This window comes from Chelonia mydas, chromosome 10, assembly GCF_015237465.2.
Source record: "Chelonia mydas isolate rCheMyd1 chromosome 10, rCheMyd1.pri.v2, whole genome shotgun sequence".
In the NCBI taxonomy this organism is placed as follows: Eukaryota; Metazoa; Chordata; order Testudines; family Cheloniidae; genus Chelonia; species Chelonia mydas.
In genome coordinates this window covers 1,693,653-1,714,733 of record NC_051250.2, presented here as the reverse complement: position 1 = coordinate 1,714,733, position 21,081 = coordinate 1,693,653, and the positions used below count along the sequence as shown (strand labels likewise).

General features: G+C 47.1%; 1 protein-coding gene across 2 annotated transcripts in view; it reads left to right on the top strand.

The window, feature by feature from the left end:
* Positions 1-20,552, top strand: part of USP31 (ubiquitin specific peptidase 31) — a 62,240-nt gene extending 41,688 nt beyond the window's left edge. Inside the window, exons 8-16 of one of the 2 annotated variants that reach the window (XM_037910362.2) lie at positions 173-284; positions 1,703-1,797; positions 4,132-4,209; positions 4,715-4,844; positions 7,146-7,265; positions 7,781-8,006; positions 9,188-9,346; positions 11,215-11,367; positions 12,322-20,552. In XM_037910362.2, the coding sequence (XP_037766290.1) occupies positions 173-284; positions 1,703-1,797; positions 4,132-4,209; positions 4,715-4,844; positions 7,146-7,265; positions 7,781-8,006; positions 9,188-9,346; positions 11,215-11,367; positions 12,322-13,874 (2,626 nt within the window). In that variant the 3' untranslated portion in view covers positions 13,875-20,552. The remainder of the gene's footprint in view (positions 1-172; positions 285-1,702; positions 1,798-4,131; positions 4,210-4,714; positions 4,845-7,145; positions 7,266-7,780; positions 8,007-9,187; positions 9,347-11,214; positions 11,368-12,321) is intronic. The other variant, XM_037910363.2, reaches the window with a different exon arrangement.
* The last annotated feature ends 529 nt before the right edge of the window (positions 20,553-21,081 follow it).

The window sequence follows — 21,081 nt, the reverse complement described above, 5'->3', positions numbered from 1 at the left end:
GCAATCTCATACAGTGTGTCCTCTTTACCTTTGAAACTCCAGGCTTTGGCAGGGTTGATGCTGTTCAGTGTCATGTTGTAGACATGCAGTGAGAAAAGGGAAAATAACAGGATCGTCCCTTCAAAAAGACTAATCTTTTAACGGCTTCTTAAAACGTTGCTCCCTTCGATAGGTTTGGCCAGCCCTTTGTGTTGCACCTGGAGAAAACAATTGTGTGGGATCTCCTTCAGAAGAAAATCCTGGAGAAGATGCAGAATATTCTGCGGCCCTCGGCCTGCATTCAGGTAAAATAGACTGACACTTCTGCTCCTGGAATTTCCACCTCTTTGTCTTCGTAGCTTGAAGCTGATGGAAAATCCAGTTGATTGGAAGTGGCGAAGGTGCTGTGTGTGTGGTGATGGAACATTCCTTACATGAAATATATACTGGGGGGTGGTGTGCGGTCTGAAGGTCAGCTGCATGTGGCGTTTGCCGAATTGCCCGCTTTTATTTACCACCTTGAAAACGTATAGGTGCTCGCCTGGGCAGGGGCTAAATGAAGTCAGCTTCCACGTAAAGGATTTCTGTCAAGAGCTGTCTTCGGCATTCTGAGAGCAGCACGCGAGAAGAACTCTTGTCTTACACTTCCTTCCATAACTTAAACCAGCTAGCAGGAGACGTTTACCTTTTACACCCCTTAGAACAGAGCCTTTCAGTCTAAACCGTAGAGCCACTAAATGTTTATGTCTCATACCTGGAATTTCCCCCCGATATAAAAAGCCTGGGTTTGGAAAAATTGGGATGAGCAGATGTCTGAAATTTGGTGTGTGACCCATTCTGGGGGAGCACCAAAGGGATTGCCCTGGAGCTGGGCACCTCCAGCGGAGCAGAGGCAAGCGATAGAAATGCAATGCCAAGGAGAGCAGGTGCACTAGAGTGCTCTGGGTGCCGTTTGGCTTCAGCCTGATGCGGGCCCTGCTTGTCTTCGGTTTTTGCGCGAGGTGGATGGAGGAGCTGAGATCAGGTTAGATGGCAAGCCAGAGAATTTTCCTGTCCCCTTAGTACTTTGGCCGTCTGCTTAGAACCCAAGCTGATCTTTCCAACTCTTTATTCCTGGGGAACTTTTGCCCCAGTGAGTCCTTTGTTTATAAATTGTTTCAATGAGATGATTGCTCATTTTCCTCACACCCCCACTCAATAAGCCTCAAACTGTTCACAGTTTAAATTGCAAAAATCTGAGGCTTGAAGCTGTAATGAGTCATTTGTAAGATCAAACATGTGCCAGCCTTTGTTTTGTAGTTCTGCCATTAACCTTCTTAATTGAGAAATCTGCCTTAGAAAAGACTTTGAAACATTAGTTGATGTTTTCATGGCTCCCACAAGCATGCTAGGTGGCTCTTAGAGTAGACATGTCTGTTGGAAAAGTCTGTGTAAGAACAAGCAGGTGAGGGGAGAGAGGAGACATTGCCTATCACTACGGAGGAGTTCCTGGTGATTCTCCCAAACCTCAGCTCTTTCAAGTGTCCCTGCATTGGCTTCCAGGTGCAGGAACATCTACTCTTAGCAGAGTAGCCACGAGAACTTAATCTACTTGTTTTCTCTTGTGAAACGCATACTCAGAGGGGCAGATCTGCCTTAGCACTTGCAGGGAGTGAACCAGCCTCTTAGAATAAATCTAACTTCAGTCGCTCAACCAGTTAACATTTTTCCCTGTTTACCATAGGTGTGTCCATTCAGCTTGCGGGTGGTTAGTGTTGTGGGCATAACGTACCTATTACCTCAGGAGGAGCGACCCCTCTGCCACCCCACTGTGGAACGGTAAGCGCGGCCTTGTCCCCCGGGGGGCAGAGGGTTTCCCAGTTCACCACTCGCTTGTTCTCGTGTTGCAGTTGAGTATTGCTGCTTAGCCCTTAGGAGGCGGGTGCCTTACGTGTGGGAGCACAGACAGACTTTCTAAACCTGGATGGCCGTGGATGTATTTTATATTTGTTGTAAGAAAATTCCATTAGAAAACTCCTAGTTGGTACTGTGTGGAGAAGGAGAGCAAGTGATTGGAAATAAATGGGGAGAGAAGCTTTGAGAGGCAGGTGTGCGGCACTGGAGATGGTAACAGACGGCGTAACATGACTGCAAGCCACATGGGCAGCAGATAGAATAGGCCAGGGGAGGCTCTGCCTCCCTTGCCGTTGCTGCCAGACCCTTGGTTGTGGGGTTTGGCGGTGAAGTTTCTGCTTTATTATGCCCCATGCAGGTTGCGGGGCAGCTGAGGCGGCACATACCACCTCCGCAGCCGCCCTGGAACCTGCATGGGGCATATCAAAAGCATCTTGTAACAGACACTTTTCCCCAGGCAGACTGGGTCCGGGGAGGGGAGGCACGGCATGGCTTCGGCCAGCCCGGGGCTCCTCCAGCCGAGGTGGGGGCACTCGGGGCTTCAGCTGGCCTGGGGCTCTTCCAGCTGAGGCAGGGGGTCTTGGGGCTCCGGCTGTGGGGAGGGTGCAGGCAGAAGGGGCAGAGTTGGGGGTTAGCCTCCCCAAAGGGGGGCTCCACCCGCTGCCCATCGCAAGCCATGTATAATGTACTGAGCAAGGGCTGTTCAGCTGTGCCCAGGATGGGACCATCTCTAGGAGCGAGAGGAGTTCAACTTGCAGGCTGTTAACTGGCATTAAACATGCTAGTGTCGAAGGAAAACAAGGAAGGGACTGTGGGCTCTAAAACGTCATCTCTAAAATTGGGTTTCTGCCCCCAGAGTGGAACATATTATAGTAATTCTGCCTTTCTCTAGTACTCCCATCCCACAATGCTTCAGGAACTTACTCAAGAACCACTTCACCCATCATTGCAATGTACACTCATCTAGGTGCTTAGATAATGTGTGAGCAGAGTCACATATGTAGCTAGAATAGATTGGAATGCAAAACCATAGGAGCAGCGTGTGACATTACTGCATTATCCTTAAGACAAGGAATGAAGCAAGAAACTGTACCCAAGGGAATATGATGGCCAGCAATAAAATACGGAAGTGATGGGCATAATTAAGTTAAGATTCTGTCATGGTTATTTTTAGTAAAAGTCAGGGACAGGTTGTGGGTAATAAACAAAAATTCACAGAAGCTTGTGACCTGTCCCTGACTTTTACTAAAAATACCCTGCGCAGGGGGTAGGGTAGGAGGGGGGGGACGGATGGATAAATAGATCACTGCCAGGGGCTTGCAGCTGTTCCAGCCCCCTGCGGCATGGGCTGTCTGCTGCTGCCCCGCCCTGGGGGCAATCCAGCTGGCCCCAGGGGCTGCTCCTGCAGCAGGGCTGACTGCCGCTGCTCCAGCCCAAGCGATGCTGACCAAACCCCAGCCACTGCTTCAGCCCTGCCCCAGAAAGAGTCACGGAGATCCTGGAAAATCACGGAACCTGTGACCTCCGTGACAGAATCATATCCTTAGGCATAATGAAATACCACAGGTAGATCCCCAAATTGGAATTTGGCCAGTTCACTGGGGCAAAGTTTTGTGGCACCACTCTTCTCTCTTACATGCCATAGTACACTGAGTGGCTAGGGCCTCCAATGTGATGTGAGAAACCCTTTAAAATTCTTGTCAGTCTTGATTACAGACAAAAGCAGCCATTTTTCAAGGGAGAAAATGCTGGAATCCAATTGGCTAACAGAAAATCTGGTTCATGCTATGTTTCTCTGGTCGCACATGTTGCTGGCTTCATAACTTGCTGTTTGAGTTCTTTTCTTTGCCCCATTTTGCACAGTGAGGTGTGTCTAGCACATGAATTGACAAGTAGTTTGTTTTCGGTATCATTTCCTTATTTGATTCCCTGCTGATAGCACAAAGGAAAATCCCCCAGCATATCTGGTCATTCTTGTGAATGGAGACTTTATGGATAAGCTGTTCTTGCTGGATTTTTTTTTTCTTTTGAGTACTCTGTCTGTATCGATGCAGCCGGTTAGCGGCAGTAGTAGCTAAGCTGAAAGGCTTGCTTCTCTGATCCAGCTGAGTTCCTACTTCATAGGGCCCTGCTAGGTTAGCTCAGGGGGTGAAGGTGCACAGTGGGTATAGATATAGATACACACATACACAGTAGAGGGTGATTTGAGTTTTAGAGTCAGTGCTGTTCTAACCCTACAATGTCTGCTTCTCTCTCCAGGGCACTGAAATCATGTGGACAGGGTGGAACTGCTCATGTGAAGTTAGTGGTAGAATGGGACAAAGAGACTAAAGATTAGTAAGTATGATTGCATTAACTGCAGGGAAATATTTGCAAACAGCCTGGCATGATAGGAAATACAGCAAAATGTTAAATCCCATAAAATCTCCAGCTTCTGAGATGTTCAGGTGAAACTGTAGCTGTAAAGACAGGAGGATCTAGCTACGGGAGCTTCTGTGTGGTGGGATCCCTACTTCTGTTTAGCCTGGATTCTGAAATATACGAGCTGGCTTCTCCATCACAAACCATTTGCTCCATGTGCACAGCTCCCATTCATGTCCGAGGGGTCTTAAGGGGAAAATCATGGGGTGGCTTTTCTGCTACCTGATCTAGACCCAAGGCTGAGTGAAAACTGCTTTCCTTTCTTCGAGTGAATTGCTGTAGAGCAGCCTCTTACCAAGGCTGGCTACCTATGGGATGGGACAGATCAAGCAAGCAATACTTCCAGCCTTGCAATGGCTCATCTGTGACGTTGGGATGTGTGTATTGTACAGCTGGTAAATGCCTTGTTTCCCTGATGCAGTTTGTTTGTGAACATGGAGGATGAGTACGTCCCAGACTCTGAAAGTGTCCGTCAGCAGAGGGAGCTTCATCACCAACCTCAGTCCTGCACTTTATCTCAGTGTTTCCAACTTTACACCAAAGAGGAACAGGTAGGAGTCCAGGGCCTGGCCTCTTTAAATATGGAGCGGGAAGTTCTGGAGGAGAATGGGATTCCATCATCTTCTCTGCTGCTTTAGTCACTTCCTGTGCTACCTAGATTCACTAGTTTGCTGGAGTAGCTGTTCTGCAGACATGGACTCACTGGGGTGTCAGAGCCTCAGGTTCAAATTCTCCTCCCCTGCCTTGGCAGCGTCTGCCTTTCGAAGGGGTAATGCTTTCTGCAGATCTCCTTTACGATAGTCTGGAGACCGTGTGGGCTTCTCTTTCTTCTCACGGAACTATGCTATTGTGTGTTCCCAAGTCTCTGAGGCAGACCGGGAGGATTTTTTTCTCTTGCAGTGCAGGCTGCCTCCAACGCCTCTACAAGTGCACCTTGGAGCGACAGTGCTCAGTCTGAGCCGCCATGCTCACAGGCCTCCTCAGCAAGCATGCTGACGGTTCCTTCACTCCAATGGTCTTGCCTCTTTCTCTTAGCACTCCCTGCTAGATGGAGACTATTAGGAAGGCTGGAGACTTCCCTCGTCTAGATCATGCTGTACTTAACCTCTTGTAGAAGAACTTCTTCAAGCTAGGGAACGTTAGAGGGAGAGACTGCTAGCTTGGTGTCAGGTGCTTTCAGAGAGCAGCCTTTTCATGGCTTCTGGGAGGGATGTTCTGTACATGATAAACATGGGGCTGTAAAGGAGGGTAACATGCAAATGTCACTTTCATGCATGCACATGTGATCTACATGCCTGTCCATGAAACGGGCTGGCACAGTCCAGAACGTTAAATTGGGTTCCCCATTTCTTGGGCAGGGGCTGTACGTACACATAGAAAGCAGCGTAGCCCCCAAACTAAGGTCAAGCTGCTCTGCGGTGGCTCAGAAGCATGAGTACCAACCTCAGGGCGAAGTGTTCGGAACCAGGGACCAACCCCAGACTGGCTGTGAGCTCTGTACGTAGATTTCACCAACCAAGTGGCAAGTGTAAACTCCTCAGGCACTATCACAGCCTAATCACAGAGTCATAGACAGTCCCCTTGGATACTCCCAATTCTGTCTTGCCACCCTGGTAAACTGACTTTTATGTTAGAACATCCCTTACACCAAGTATCACAGCAATATTCAGGACACTCCAGTCTCAAAGGACCAGTCACTTATCCCAGGTCACTTGCACTTTGGATCTCCCCCCAGAGACCACGCCTGTAGCCCATCCTATAATAAACTATCTAAAGATTTGCGTAGGAAAAGGATACAAGAGTTTTTTACAAGGTTAAAGCAGGAACATAGATACTCACAAATGAGTTAGTCTAAGTTTTTTAAAAGATAATAAAAGCTTCTATGATAAATAAGCTTTATATGACCTTTAGGGCTAAACCTGACAGATCTTTTGCTTATGCCAAATAAGCCTTGCCCTCGAGTCCAAACAGCATAGAGATACAGCCCCTCCTTGTTAGGGGCTTTTATACCCATGGTCCCCTTCTGCTTTGAGCTGCAAACTGAGCTGATGGGAGGAATTCACTTGCAAGACTCTTCCTCATTGGATGTGGGCGGAGAGTAAACACCAGTCTTTTGTCCTTTGATATTCCACTCTAGCCCATCTGGCGCTGATGGGCCTTCTTATCCAGCAGGATAGAACCCCTTCTGTGGGAGACCAGCATTTCACAATAAATAATGTTTCTCCTGTCTGGTAATTTGCACAGTTGCAAAGGCTTAGAATACAAATGTTCAAATATTACCTTACAGTATGGGATACAGATGTTATATGTGAGATTAATGCAGCAGCTCACAAGCATTCAATAAAGTTTTTAAACACAAAACACATCCTTGTAATTCCAGTACCTATTTTAACAATACTAACACCCTGATGAGCCAGACTGACTTCAGCTGTGTATTTGTCCGTGATCCATTTAGCCATGAAGACCGTGGGCAAGAGTGTTCTCGCCCTCAGCAAAAAATGGCTTTCTCATACTGCCAGACCTGTCCATTTATTACGTGTGTGTGTGTGAGAGAGAGAGAGAGAACACGGAAGGGAGTGTTTGGAAATGGAAGTAGGTGCTTTGCACAGCTGCACTGGCTGAAGTGTCTCCTGCATCCATCCCCTCCATGTTTATTATGCACCATCAATTTGGGGAGCTCCTCTGTGCTGCTGGAAGCCCCGGTTGGCCAGCATGCCAGCCAGACAGTGAAGGTATTTGGAGCCGGTGTCTGGAGGCACTGGGTCTGAGCGCATAAGTGAGCAATGGCTGTAGGTAAATGGTTTAATTGAGATGTTTGCCAGCTAACAGCTGCTAATGCTCCTTGTTCTTAGCTTGCTCCAGATGATGCATGGCGCTGCCCCCATTGCAAGCAGCTGCAGCAGGGGAGTATTACACTGAGCCTATGGACTTTACCTGATGTTCTCATCATACATCTAAAGAGGTTTAGACAGGTAAGAAACAGGTGCATGAAGTGGGAGACTCCAAAAGGAACACTGAAAAATGGGCTTTCAAACTACTGAGCCTCTGAAGCTAGGCAGTTGATTAGCACTTTGCCTTTTGGCTGCATTGCAATGGAATACTGTCCCCAAGTGGCCAATTGTGCTCACTAGAAGTATGAATATCCTAGATGGGCTTGTATTGACACCTGAAGTTGTGGTTCTTGTGCAAACCAAAGTTCCTCAACACAACTGACACTGCGGTTCAAAGCCGCATTTACTGCGCACCGGAACATGTCGGCATTGCCTGCCTTCCTGTGCGTTCTTCTGTCTGCCATAACCGCTTTCGGCTTTGGAACTTTGCTCTAGTTTCTCTTGCTGCTGTGTTGGTGGCTCAGTAGCCTCTGGAGAGAGGAGCTGCAGAGAGAAGTCCCTTACGGTGTGACTGTGTGCTTCTGCATCATGCATTCCTCTTCTCCTCAAGCTCTGGATCCTCCCTGCCATTGTAACACACATTTCCTTTTAAACAGGAAGGAGACCGAAGAATGAAACTTCAAAACATGGTCAAATTCCCTTTGACCGGCTTGGATATGACCCCTCACGTCGTCAAACGCAGTCAGAGTAGCTGGAGTCTGCCGTCTCACTGGTCCCCATGGAGACGACCCTACGGTCTTGGAAGGGATCCCGAGGACTATGTCTATGACCTGTATGCTGTGTGCAATCACCACGGCACTATGCAAGGAGGGCACTATACAGGCAAGTGCTCTGCAGCTTTAGACTGATGCACTTTCCAGGGTGGATCTCTGTAGCCTCACTAATATGCCGCCTTCCCAAACCTGCAGGAATCTAGCTTGGCTCCCCTGAGCCTGCTAATAAGGGGCCACTTAGTGTCCAATTTTATAGGTGTGTTTTTATGGCCTTTTGTGACCTGCTTACAGGGAACTGGAACAATGCCCTGTAGGCCCAAACTCCCTTCACACGTGCACAGGCTGTTTGGTAGGACAGCTTCTTCTAGTGCCAGTAATTCTAGAAACACAGTAAAATAGCGGACTCCAACTCTAGGTGCTTGGAGTACATGGTGATGAGGGCTACTGGGTAGGTACTTAAAGCCCTGTTTGACTCTGACAGGAGTTTGCCTGAGTCTGGAGTGCCAATAGGGTTTTAGAAATGAGCTACACATTAGATGAAACTACAATCAAATCTGACAAAAATTAGTTTCTCCCAGTCATCCTAACTGCTTTTTTTGTAGATAAAAATGCTAACAAGCCATAATCCTTAGACTGGACAGTCAAGTTAACCCTCCTTACATCTTACAAAATGCTGTTCAGTGCTCGCCTGCCACCAGAGTTTGTGTTGTATATGTGATGTGGTGATGCTTCAGCTATGTGTGTGCATATCCCAGCAGATCCCTACTTGCGTGGCCTTATGTAGCTCTAAGGAACAGCTGGCGAGAGACAGGAATTTAACACCTTTCAATGTCTGTGCTTGTGCACTCCCAGCCCAGTGATGAGACACATGCCATTCCTTCTGTGTGTGTTCTCTGGATGGTATAGTCCTGCATCGTTCTGAATAGGTTCAGTTAAGAGACAAAATACAGCAACAGAGGCAAAATGCCACAAACAGAAAATAAAACAAATAGAGCTGCCCCAAAGCAGGGGTCCCTTCTCTGGACAGCATGGGGCAACTGTAGGCACCGGCATGTGGGCAATGCACATCTCTGGTGTCTTCAGCAAGCTTCCTGCTGGCCATTCAGAGTATGGGTAGCCAGGATAATAAATCTGTGATCCATCCTTCTCCACTTTGTCTAACTGAGCTTGTGGTAGCGGAAGAGATTACTTGCAGTTTGTCATACAGTGGATTTGGCTGCTGGGTTGGCAGGAATGAAGTGAATGGTGCCTGGTGCTGTGAGGTCTCTAACACACTCTTCTTTCTCACAGCATATTGTAAGAACTCTGTAGATGGCTTGTGGTACTGCTTCGATGATACTGATGTGCTGCAGCTGGCAGAAAATGAAGTCTGCAAGCAGACGGCTTATATCCTCTTCTACCAGAGGCGCACGACGATCCCATCGTGGTCAGCTAACAGCTCTGTGGCAGGTAAAGCTGTGCTGGCTTGGTCAAGGAACTTACCTGGTCTTTTCTTATAGAACTGAAGGAAGGGCTTTAGCTTAATGATCAGATCAGCCTTGTGTCTCACTCCTCGTCAGCCCCTGGTGCACAGGGCTGCTGTGGGAGTGGTCAGGGAGCTGGCGTAGCTCACTAGCTGTGCTGCTAGCCCTTGTGGCTGCCCGTTCTTAGTGATGATTTCAGCTTGTGCTGACCAGGCAGGAATAGAGACGGCTCCCAAAGAGCTTACAGCCCAAGCTCTGGCCGTCCTAGAGCATTGGCCTGAGTTTGCTCCCACTGAGGCCTCTTCTAGACGCTGGGAAATTCTTCCGCTGCCGCTCTTGCACTGGCTCTGTTCTCTGGGGGACCCACTCCTGTAGCTAATGCACAGGCACTTGTACCACAGAGATAAAAACGCTGCTGGCCGGACTTCGGTCTCCTCAGTGCAGAGGGAACCGTAACCAACCTGGCTAGTGTCCGTGCCCAAGGAGCTTCCAGTTCAGTTACTGCGCTCAGCTTTGTCCCTTCACCCTGCCAGAGGCACGGGGCTTCCTTCCTGGATCAAGTTCAGCTCTGTTTTTTATCTAGGGCACGCTGATCTTGTGTATACAGGGCTTTGGTCAGTCCCCTTTTGATAGGAGGCCAGTCCACGTGTACAGCTCCATGTGTCCCTGGGGCAGCTCCACCTGCATGTTCTCCAGGCATGCTCTCCCTGCTGTAGGCTGGCTGCTTAGCCTCTTCCCAGAATGCACTCCTACAAACAAACTACTTCTAAGTGTGTGTGCACCGTGCGTCAGGTGCCCTGTACCCAGGTTGCATCACCACATTTGGGCTGCTGGTTGGATCGTTAGCTTCCCTGGCCCAGGCCAGGTACCGATGGGGAGTGCAACATGACTGTTGATCCATGCCCCCTGGCCACAAACTGAAGGGTTGTTCGTAACTGGTTGAAGTGGCTGTGCCTCTAACTGGTTACAAAATCATGGGTAAGATGTGATATGGGCAGGGCCTTAAAGAAATCTCAGGAGACTTAATAGCCACAAAGGGAGACTGATTTTTTTCTCCCCTCCTTCCCACAAAAGGAAGAAAAATCTCCTCCAGGGAAATGGTACGTGTGCACGCACTGGGGTGGGGCAGGGTTAGAGGGGGATATCACCTCTGAGGGGCTGCGAGTTGAAGAATATAGTAAGGGGAAAGTTGAATATGAAGGGGAGAAAGCGAAGGGGAAAGAGTAAATAGGTGAGTCTTGGAGCCCATTTTGATTTGGATGTTTGTATATGTAGCAGCCAGTCAGATTGCCGGAACATTATTCTTCAATTAAAATGGGTTTTTTTTGTTTTTTTTTAAAGCTAACCAGTCTGAAGTTAGTTTGTTCATCCAATTACAGTGATATGGTATAAATATAACCTGGTCTGTCATTGGTAGAATCTCAGTAATTCACTAAGTCAACCAAATGCAGCCAGCCAGTCAGTCAGCTGAAGGGAGTGACTCCATCCATTGAGGGGTCGGGTAGAAGCGAAGGCACAGGGGTGTCGGGCAGGGTCAGGATCGCTGCCGTGGGGCTGAGTGGCAGCCTGGGCTGCGTTCTGCTCTAGTGGCAGTCTTGCTGCCGTTCACATGCTGCTGGAGGAAGAGTTTCACTTCATGGGCCAAACCCTGTGACGTGAAGGTGGAGTTATTGCTTCAGCTAGTCAGAACATTGCAGTCGTGTAGGCACAGCTCTGGTTTCTGGGAGTTAGAGTTGAATCCTAATGGTAGGAATGTTGTTTGGTTGTGATCAATCAGTGCCTTGGTAGGGGGTGTGTGATCTGTAATTGGCCACATGCTGCTGGTCTGATCTCAGTGCCCTGACCCCTCTGCAGGCTCTACAAGCTCTTCTCTGTGTGAACACTGGGTGAGCCGGCTTCCTGGCAGCAAACAGCCCAGCATCGCCTCAGCAGCTTCCTCACGACGCACGTCTCTGGCCTCGCTTTCGGAATCAGTTGAGCTGACTGGTGAACGGAGTGAAGATGATGGTGAGCGTTCCGGCACACAGTGTGGGCAGGGGGTTATAAAATCAAAACCGGTCTGTGGATCCAGTGTTTCCTCTCAATACAGACTCTCTCCTAGGATAGCAGCAGAATGCACACAGCCCTGGGAGTGGGCTCCCTAAGCTGAGCAGGGTGTGCTCGGGAGGCAGGCAGGCAGTGTCCCCAGCCTCTGGGAGCAACAGACAGTGGATCAAGGAGTGCTAGGAGACTGAGTGGCACTGATGGGCTGCCCTTTTGGGGAGTGTGGGAACCAGCATAGAGGGCCTTTTAGAGGAAGAAAATGTAAGGTGGAAACCACAGCGTGTGCCCAGCCCCTCTAGAAAACGGTTTTTTGTTTTTTTGAGAATTAAGTTCTTCCATGTTTGTGGGGAGCAATATCAGACTGACACTCCACGTGAGTTTAGTGTAGAGCAGGCGTTTTCAAACTTCATCGCACCACAACCCTCTTCTGACAACAAAATTCCTACATGGCCCCAGGAGGCGGGCTCAAGCCTGAGCCCACTCGAGCCCTGCTGTCCTGGGGGTGCCAAAGCCGAAGACCAAGGGTTTTCAGCCCCAGGCAGGGTCCTGTAACCTGAGCCCCACCGCCCAGGGCTAAAGCCCTCAGGTTTCGGCTTCGGCCCCGGGTGGTGGGGCTTGGGCTTTGGCCCTGAGTCCCAGCAAGTCTAAGCCAGCCATGGCAACCCCATTAAAGTGGTGTCATTACCCACTTTGGGGTCCTGACCCACAGTATGAGAACTGCTGGTGTCGTGTTGCTATGCTCAAAGCACGCATGGGGCGCGATCTTCTCATTTCCCCGGGAAAGAGAATGCTAGCAGATTCACCTTTACAAATATCCCAATAGCTGCTGGCCGCACCCTGCTTCTCCAGGATTTCTCTATGTGCTGCTGGCTTAGCTTTCTGAGTTACAAAAGTAAGTGTTGCTCTCTTCCCCTGCAGGGGGGTTCTCGACTCGACCCTTTGTAAGAAGTGTCCAGCGTCAGAGCTTGTCTTCTAGATCCTCTGTCACCAGCCCTCTGGCAGTAAATGAAAATGGCGTCCGGCCATCCTGGTCGCTGTCTGCAAAGCTGCAGATGCGCTCCAACTCTCCTTCACGCTTCCCTGGAGACTCACCTGTGCGCACTTCTGCCTCGACACTGGAGAAGATCGGGGAGGCTGCTGATGATAAAGTGTCCACCTCCTGCTTTGGCAGCTTAAGGAATCTCTCCAGCAGTTACCCAGAATCAAGCGACAGCAGCAGGAGGCAAGAACATAGGACTGTGGGCAGAGCCCCTCTGGCTGTCATGGAAGGGTTATTCAGAGAGGAATCTACTGCAAGGAAATCGAATTCTGCTTTCATGGACCCGTATGGGAAAAGCTCGGTGCAAGCAGACAGGAGCCATCTGGCTCTGGACCCTTTTGATAACAACAATCAAATTGCTTTTGTGGATCAGAGTGACTCTGTAGAGAGCTCTCCAGTCAAAGAGGTGAAAGCCCCCAGTGGGACAGGGCTGCTCTCTGAGAAGGCAGATGGCACCCCCAAGAAAGCTCCCAGCTCCAAAGGCATTTCTGAGCCAGATAAAAGTTTGAGGAAAGGAAGGACAGTCTTGTCTAGCCAAGAATCCCCAATTTCTCACCCTTCTTCTGCCTCTGCCCCTCCTTTAAAGACCTCTCAGAAGATTTCCCGTTCCAGAAGCAAGACAGATTCTTCCAGGACTAGTGGGCGACATGCATCTCCTGCTTCTGGCCAGGCTAGAAAGGAATCTGGTGCCAAACTCCAGGAAACTGCTTTGTCATGGGCTCAACAGAAACACAAGTCAGTTTCTTCCCCATCCTCCACAGCTGCCAAGAAAACTACTTCGGGCTCAGTGACACGGGGGCCCTCTGCTGGGAAGAGCAGGACTTCAGACCGAAGCCTCAGCAGGGAGGGCTCCAAGGTAAGCCTTGGTTCGGATAAGACCAGTGTCAATTCTAGCTCAAGAACTAGCTCTCCTCGGATAAGCCAGCCTAGAAGCGAGAGCAGAGCAATGGACAGCAAGCATGTGCGGAGCTCCTCTATGGCCAGCCTGAGGTCCCCAAGCATCAGCATGCGTTCAGGTTTAAAGAGGGACAGTAAGTCGGAAGATAAAGGGCTGTCTTTCTTCAAATCAGCCCTGAGGCAGAAGGAGACCCGACGGTCGGCTGATCTGGGGAAGACAACAATGCTTTCAAAAAAGACTGCAGGTGGCTCCTCCAAGCCAGGCAGTAAAAATGTGGCAGAAGACAAGTCGGAGAAGAGCAGCCTCCCACCATCCTCTCATGCAAACACCAAGGTTGCTGTGAAAGAGAAGCTTGCCCCAAAAGATGCCACATCCAGCAAACATTCTCTGCTGTCCAGCCGCAAATCCAAGTCTTCCCAGCTAGACCCCGGAGCGCAGTCTCCTTCCAGTGACAAACAGGCTGCTGACAAGTCATTGAAAAAGTTACCTTCCAGCATGCACATGTCTGCACGGCCTTCTCCGAAACCTCAGTGAGATGCTGCAATCCAGGTGTTTTTCTTTCTCCTGCTGAGAGCTAATTTATGCTGAGTTCTTGTTGTTTCTTTGTTTATGTGCCTAATGTGTGTTTGAGGAGAACTTAACTGCAAATTGGTAAAGCGCCTTTTGATTCTGCCATCAAACCAAATAGCCACAGCTGGCCAGCATTGATACCAAGTGAAGTCCAGCTGGAGTCATAGAATATAAACACAACTGTCCCATAGCACTTGTACAGTCTCTTTATAGAAAAATGCAACAACTTTCTTCAGACACCAGGTTTGAAACCTGTGACTCCATTATACTGTAACTAGCGTGCTTTATAGAACTGTGAACTAATATTCCATTGGTTTTAGTCTAAGCAGGCTCCATCTGTGTTGATGTGTGGCCTGGTTCTTGGCTGCAGAAGATGCTAAGGGAACTGTGAAAAAGAGAGACTGCTGCTTCTTTGTGCTCTCCCCAGTCCCCCATTTTTCAAGCTTTTTAAAGGGCAATATCTCAACACTAATGTTGTTTCTCAGGTATATACTCAGCCAGTATAGGAGGGTTAGCATTAGTGACCGGACAGATCCAAAAGGTACTCCCATGTATGTGTGTGCAGAACAGGTTCATATTTTCATTCCAACAGGCTTAATTTTTTGTTGTTGCATATCTGGAGACTCCACTGTCTGCTCTAGCTTCCTTCTTCCTTTGAAGTGTTACCTAAGCAACAGAGAAAATGACTAGTCAGTTGCCAGCCATTAGCTGTGAAATATTCATGGTGAAAGATTATTACAATGCCTAGAAAGACAGCTGGAATTCTGAGTCTTGAATAATAGTGAAGCTGGTAGGACCCTTATCGTTAAACCCCTGAGAAGCATTTTCTCACACACATGCTCAGATGCTTCATTGTAGTGGCATCTCTCTATCTGCTGGAGAAGTGAATAGATAACCACATGTTCTCTGCTGCCTTTTTGCATTTTCCGAGTGTGTTTCAACGCATCTCTGTGTGGCCAGGCCAAAATGCTGCGGGGTTGTATTTGGACTAATAGTGTAGTCCCACATTCTTCTCTTCATTCTATGTTTCTAATGCTTGCTGATGAGTCCAGCTGCAACAGTATCTTACAAGTCTGGTTTCTTGTCCTTGGGAAATTCTGTCAAGGTTAAAACACTACATCGGCAACATCTTTGCACACACTTTCTCTTTGAAAGGTGGCTTCTCTTCCCTCAAGTCCTTTGACACACATGTGGCATTGTCTATTTTTATTTCATGAGATGATGATGATGATGAATTGCATTCTCATTTTAAGAAAACAACAAACTGTCCTTCATGTATGGAATTGTGTTTTGTGATAAGTGGTGTATAATAGCCAAGTTGTACTGTGTGCACAAATCATCTCCAGTTTACATTATTATGTACATTAATTCTTTGCCTGTCACATGAACACTTCTGGCTCTGTGAGCTTAGTGTGTGGACAGACCTATTTATTAACCTTTCCTGCTCAGTATTTCAGTAACAAATGACCCTGGAACAAACAGTTATTGTTAAATATCCAGTTCAGTCTCCTCTCTTGAACCTCGTGGGCAAGTTGCTCACAGGTCACTGATTGTGGCTGCTCTTTGATCACTTACACTTAGTTCATCTGCAACAAGCTGTTGAGAAATTTACTTTCAGGGTAGCTTCATCTTGGTAATACACAAGACTTGCATATACGGCCTCATACATGATTGTGCATACCACAAAGCTCTGTGTAACCTGTGAATATGAACCCATGTGCAGTGTAACCCACACCATCCAGTCCAGACCATGTGCTCTGCAGGACAAGCATTCTTGATACCCAGAAGCAGCGCTCTAGCCTGTAACACTTCTCTGTACTCTACCTGACTTTCCATGTCGTGGATTATGTTTTAAAACCCAAACATGGCCATAGACTCCATTCATTCCTGTTCCTATAGCACACTTAATGGAGCAAAAAGGGGGCGAGAAGCATGGAAAATTTATTTTAATTTGTGAAGCTGGATTGTTTTGTTTCTTGTACCGTGTTTCCTAAACAGGCAGGAGTTACTGGGCATATTCCTCTAGTTGTAAATTTCTACCTAAAATTTCTGATATTGAAGCATTAGTTTAAGGCTTTGTCGTCTTGAGAGCGCAAACCATGTTAGCTCCTTTGTTGCGACAGCTCTTCTAGCAGAAACACCTTTCCAGTAGCCAGTGCTAACATGGTCCGACATCTCACTATAGGCTGGGCCTAGTTTGATGCACTTTCTAATGAGGTGGCATTGTGCAAAGTGACCTTATGGAATAGCTTTCCCCTCTTGTGCACTCATTCGTTGTGCAAGTCCTGTATTACATACAGCTGAAAGTTGATTTAGGGTTTCCAAGTGGTAGCTTTACTACTTGTGTTCACTGCCTTATTGAAGCAAATTTGCAGCAATGTCTTGAGATTGTGTTGTAGACCAATGCTAATCCAATGCGCCAGTACCATGCGGTGAGTTTGCTATATAGACATAAGCTGCAGCACCAAAATGGGAACAAGAAGTTTATTGTTGCCAAATATTCTAATAGTTAAGATCAAAAACAGCCAAACTGCCCCGTTCTGGTAGGTAACTCCAATCTTTCTCTGGGGTCTGCGAATAATCCCTCTTGGGAATTCCTGCTAGCTCCAAAATCCTCTCCTCTTCTGCAAACTGTCCAATGCGAGTTGGTATCTGCGCCTTTGAAAACAGGAACTATGATACACAGGACACTTACGTCTGGTCAATCCCGCCCATCTGAAGTTTTTAGAATATCGCCCTCTTCCCATTAATTTTCATTTCTAGGGAAGAGTATAATAACGAAATCTCTCAGAGTGAGTGACGTTTGTTCTCCTGTGGCAGACTGCCTGCACTTCATATCTATTTTTGCTGCAGTATATTTTTGACTAGGCAGGCTGAGCCATACAGCAAATCACTTCGGTTTATATAGGGCGGTGGTTTTCTGTTGCTGGTCTCATAAAGTGCACAACTTTGGGCAAAGTGAGTAAAATATGATGGCCATGACTCTTACCAGTAACTAGAACTGGAGCTGTATCTTTATGGGCAGATGAAACCCGAACACAAAACTGTCTGGAAAGTGTGATGGTCGTTCGCTGCTTTTCTCTGCATCCTCTGCCCTTGGGTTCTGTTGATAGCAGACAGAATGTGAAATTCTGGGGATATGTGATGCTTGACCAGAAAAGAACCACCCTGAATATGCATCTAGGCCAAGCATCTGTCCTGCTAGCCCTAACTGAACCAGTTATGGGGAGCAGATTTTTCTGGGCCATCTGCGTGATTTTGGAGGCTTCCCAGTGAGGAGGAGATTTGGGGAGGAGGGACATCTCAATCTCTTTCCCTCACTTCCCCATCAATCCACCTTTTCTCCTTCCTGCAAGATGAGAGGAAGGGGAAGCAGTTGGTGTGTGCTGTTGTCCAACTCAACAGAGCAATGCTAAATTAGGGGTAAACCCAGTACGGGGTCCCTTTGGCTGTGAGTTTTGCAAGTCCTAAAAGCCAGGTCTGGCAGGGGTTTCTGTCTTAGTCCTTTAAAGGTCTTGGACTGCCCTGAAGCAGTTATCTGTACCTGGTTTACAGTAACTTAATTTAGCTTTGGCTCCCAGAGCAGCTCATACCTAATGTGGAGGAGATGCAACCTGGGGGGATGGCAGGACCGAGGATGCCATTCTGATCTCATGGGTTTGTATGCTGTGTCCTGTAGTCTTCATGCCTGCATTTCTGAATTAAAGACAAGTGGCTGTAATCCTGCTCCATTTTATTAGTCAGGTGCAGCCTTTGGGCCTCTGTTGAATTGCCAGTGTAGCCTTTAGTGGGGTCGAGTCTGGTCTCCAGCTTGTTTAGCTCACAGGTGAGAATCCTGTAAGATCAGAGACTGGTAAACTGGAAGAGAAAATTACTAGATGTGAGAGTCCTTTGAGTAGGGAATTCCAGTGTTAGCTCTGTCTTTGAACTTCCAGCAAAGCCACACAATCCTTGGAGGAGAAGGGTGAGAGTTAGTCATCTTGAAGGGCTTAATAGATGGTTATAACCATCTCTGGGTGGGCCTGGTGTGAATGAATTCATTTCTTAAACTGTGGAGATTCAAATGTCTCTAGTTACTCGCTTGTAATCCTGATGTCTTGCCTTCTGATTGCGGAAGAGCTGAGCCTTCATTCCGTAGCTAGATTCTTCCTAGAGCCATCTGAAGAAATTATTTTCACCCTTCTGGGCAAGGTTTTATGGGTAGTATTTAGTAGTATGTTAACTATAAGTACATTTTAAATGAAATGTATTTATAGAGGCACCTTGTACTTTGTGTTACTTGCATTTGATAGACAAACTGGTGCCTACAATTCTTTGTAAGTGTGATAGGTGGCTCACTTTGGATGGATGTACAAACTTTTAACTCTAAAACTCTATGCGATCTGTATGGCTAAGTCAAAAACCACATGCTTTAGATAGAAAACTACCAGTTTAATTACAGTCCATTTGGCCCACTGCAAGTTCCCCAGTCTCTACACACAGAGCTGTCTCCTTGTCACAACAGAAATTTGAGCATGACCAACTATTCTTCCTAGGAAATGAAGACCATTTTTGCATGGCAATTCTTGCTGTTTCCTGACTGCATGCACTTATTAACTATGCAAGCATTAAAGATAAACTAGAGATTGCACTGTCAGTATCACAAGCTACTAGGTAGACTCTGGGTCTCTGGTTTTGAGTCCCAGTGCAGCTGCATGTCAGCACAGAAAGTATCAAGCACCAGAGAGGAGCATGTATCTGGTTTCTTGCTTTATTTGCACATCTTTGATTCTCTTTCCTTTGCAGAATTTTGGATTATTGACAAGACTGCAGTGTAGAGTAAAGTCAGAAAGGAATCTGAAGTGTTGAAATGAGAACAAACTGGTTTTTTATAGATTTTTTTTAACCGGAATAGCCTGACTCTGTTATGTTCTGTATGTAGCCTGCCACTTTCTATTTGGTTTTAATGACCCATTCTGTACATCATGCTGTGAGACAAGGAGGTCACCCGTAGCAGTGTTGACAGTCTAAAAGAGCTTTTGTAGAATTTCAGTCTCTCAGGGAGTGGTTACCAGCCATTGGCATGTTGCCTACGTTGGCACAGCAGGCTTTGGTGACTGGGATCTTAGTTTCCTCCCTGAATGATAAGCTTTTGTCCTAGGCCCTGCTGTTCACTGGCTGTCTACAATCCATTGTGTACCCCAGGCTATGACCACCAAGCCTCAGTCCTGTGTGAGTGCAGACTCCATGGTTGGTAGAGCATGCACGGCCTAATGGGAGCATCATGGGGTTGGCTGAGGTCTTAGCTTGGTACAGGTGCCCTAGGAGGTTGAACAGCTGGTCTAAGGGACTGTGCCCTCTTAATTCAAAGATGGGTTTCAAGACTTCTTGAGGGATTAGGCATTTTTAGTACGGAAAACTGAAGAGCCACAATGAAATGTGTTTATAATTTTTCTGGAAAACTGAGTGTGACCCCGATAAGAGATATTCCCTCTTATACAGACATCTTTTCCATCGCCAACAATCCAGTCAGTCACTGGTCACATCTAGGACATCCTTACCGCCCCCATTTCTTTGTGGCATCTGTTCCAGGACCCTTTTTTTCTCAGCTCAAAAGCAGTTATAAAGAACGTTTTTGTTTTGAAATGACATTCCAAATCATTTTACTGTAATCCTCTTTATCTTTGCTGTCATTTGCCTACGACTCTGAAATAATTTGGCAGTATCTCATGTTATCTGTGGAGGCAACTAAAATTTAGTTTTAATCTGTGGTGAGATGAAAGTACTACATGGTTTTCTTAATAAAAGCACCATAAAGCGTTTGTTACCACTGGGAGCTTTATTTTGCAGAACAAAGGTAAAATGAAGATTCCTACAGTATCTTTCCGGTTTTTCAAAGCTTAGCGGGGTTTTTTAAAAAGCCACTAACATCCAGTATACCTGCAAATAGTATTTAAATGGCACAGATTAAAAGTAGGTGCAAACATACATTCTATTCCACTCTTAAGGTCCTGCAGCACAAACCCTTTTCAAGAAAGCTTGTGTTAGGATGCAGCATTTGTGCAATGCAATATGGAAATGTTTCTAGGTGCTATACAGCCTTGGGTAGTATTAAACACCAGGGTATATAGGCTACACATGGCTAGAACACTTGGCCTTCAGAGTATACAGGTTTGCTCACCAACTGTGCCTCACCATTGGTTAAAATTGAATTTTAAGTCCCATTACAAATGCAGTTTCTCTTCTGGTCACCAAATTTCAGATTTTACACTGGAATATCTACAGTTCTAAAAGCTGCATGTCATATCACTGTACGCTGACACTGGGCAGTGGGGATCACCCTACCTTTGATACTCTTCTGTATTTTAATGTTTTTGAACTGTACAGTAATCTGGAAAGCAGGCTGTCTTTACTTGGCGTTGAACATTGTACCATAAAAACTTTTAAATTATTTGAGGACAAGTGCATGAGACTGTGATGCCTTTTATTATTTATTTGTATGTTTTATTATTCGAGGTGTATGCACTTTTAATATGCAGAATTTATATTTTTATGTTAAAAGATCATTTTCTTTCAGAAAGAAGAGTTTTGAATACAAGGAATTGGAATTAAGTGGAAAAAGTGGGAAAATGTAATAAAATACAATAAATTTATTACCATGCATCTTGGTTGTATGAGCTTTCTTCAGAGGTGAGGGGTTGGTGCCTGCTACCCAAGGCATGTGGTTCGGATTCACCTCATAAGCCTGCCCCTTCTTCATATTTGCGATAGTCCCTGTTTTTCCCCTTTCTCCACTTCGCTCCACCTTGGCCACAGACTAACTTCTCCCTTCGGGGTCTCACTGCCATTTCTGGGTTGGCCTCCCTTCCTCCATGCGTCCCTATGCTCAAACCCTTTCCTGAACCTGGTCTGACACCACATCTCTCCTGCCAGTTCTCTCCTTCAGGCCAGGCCCAGGGACACACATAAAGATGGCATTGTCATGCTGTGGCCACTCACCTCCAGTCAGCCCCCTGGCTTCACCAGGCATTCTCTCGCCCTCCTCTGTTCGCATGCTACTGCCTGGACTTGTGAGCTCTAGAGTACAAGGACTACGTGGCTTTGAGTGCAGTGTGTCTAGCGTACAGGTGGTATACAGAGTCTTTATACCTGACATGGCAGTTTAGTGACCGGGGGCGGGGTTGTCTCTTGT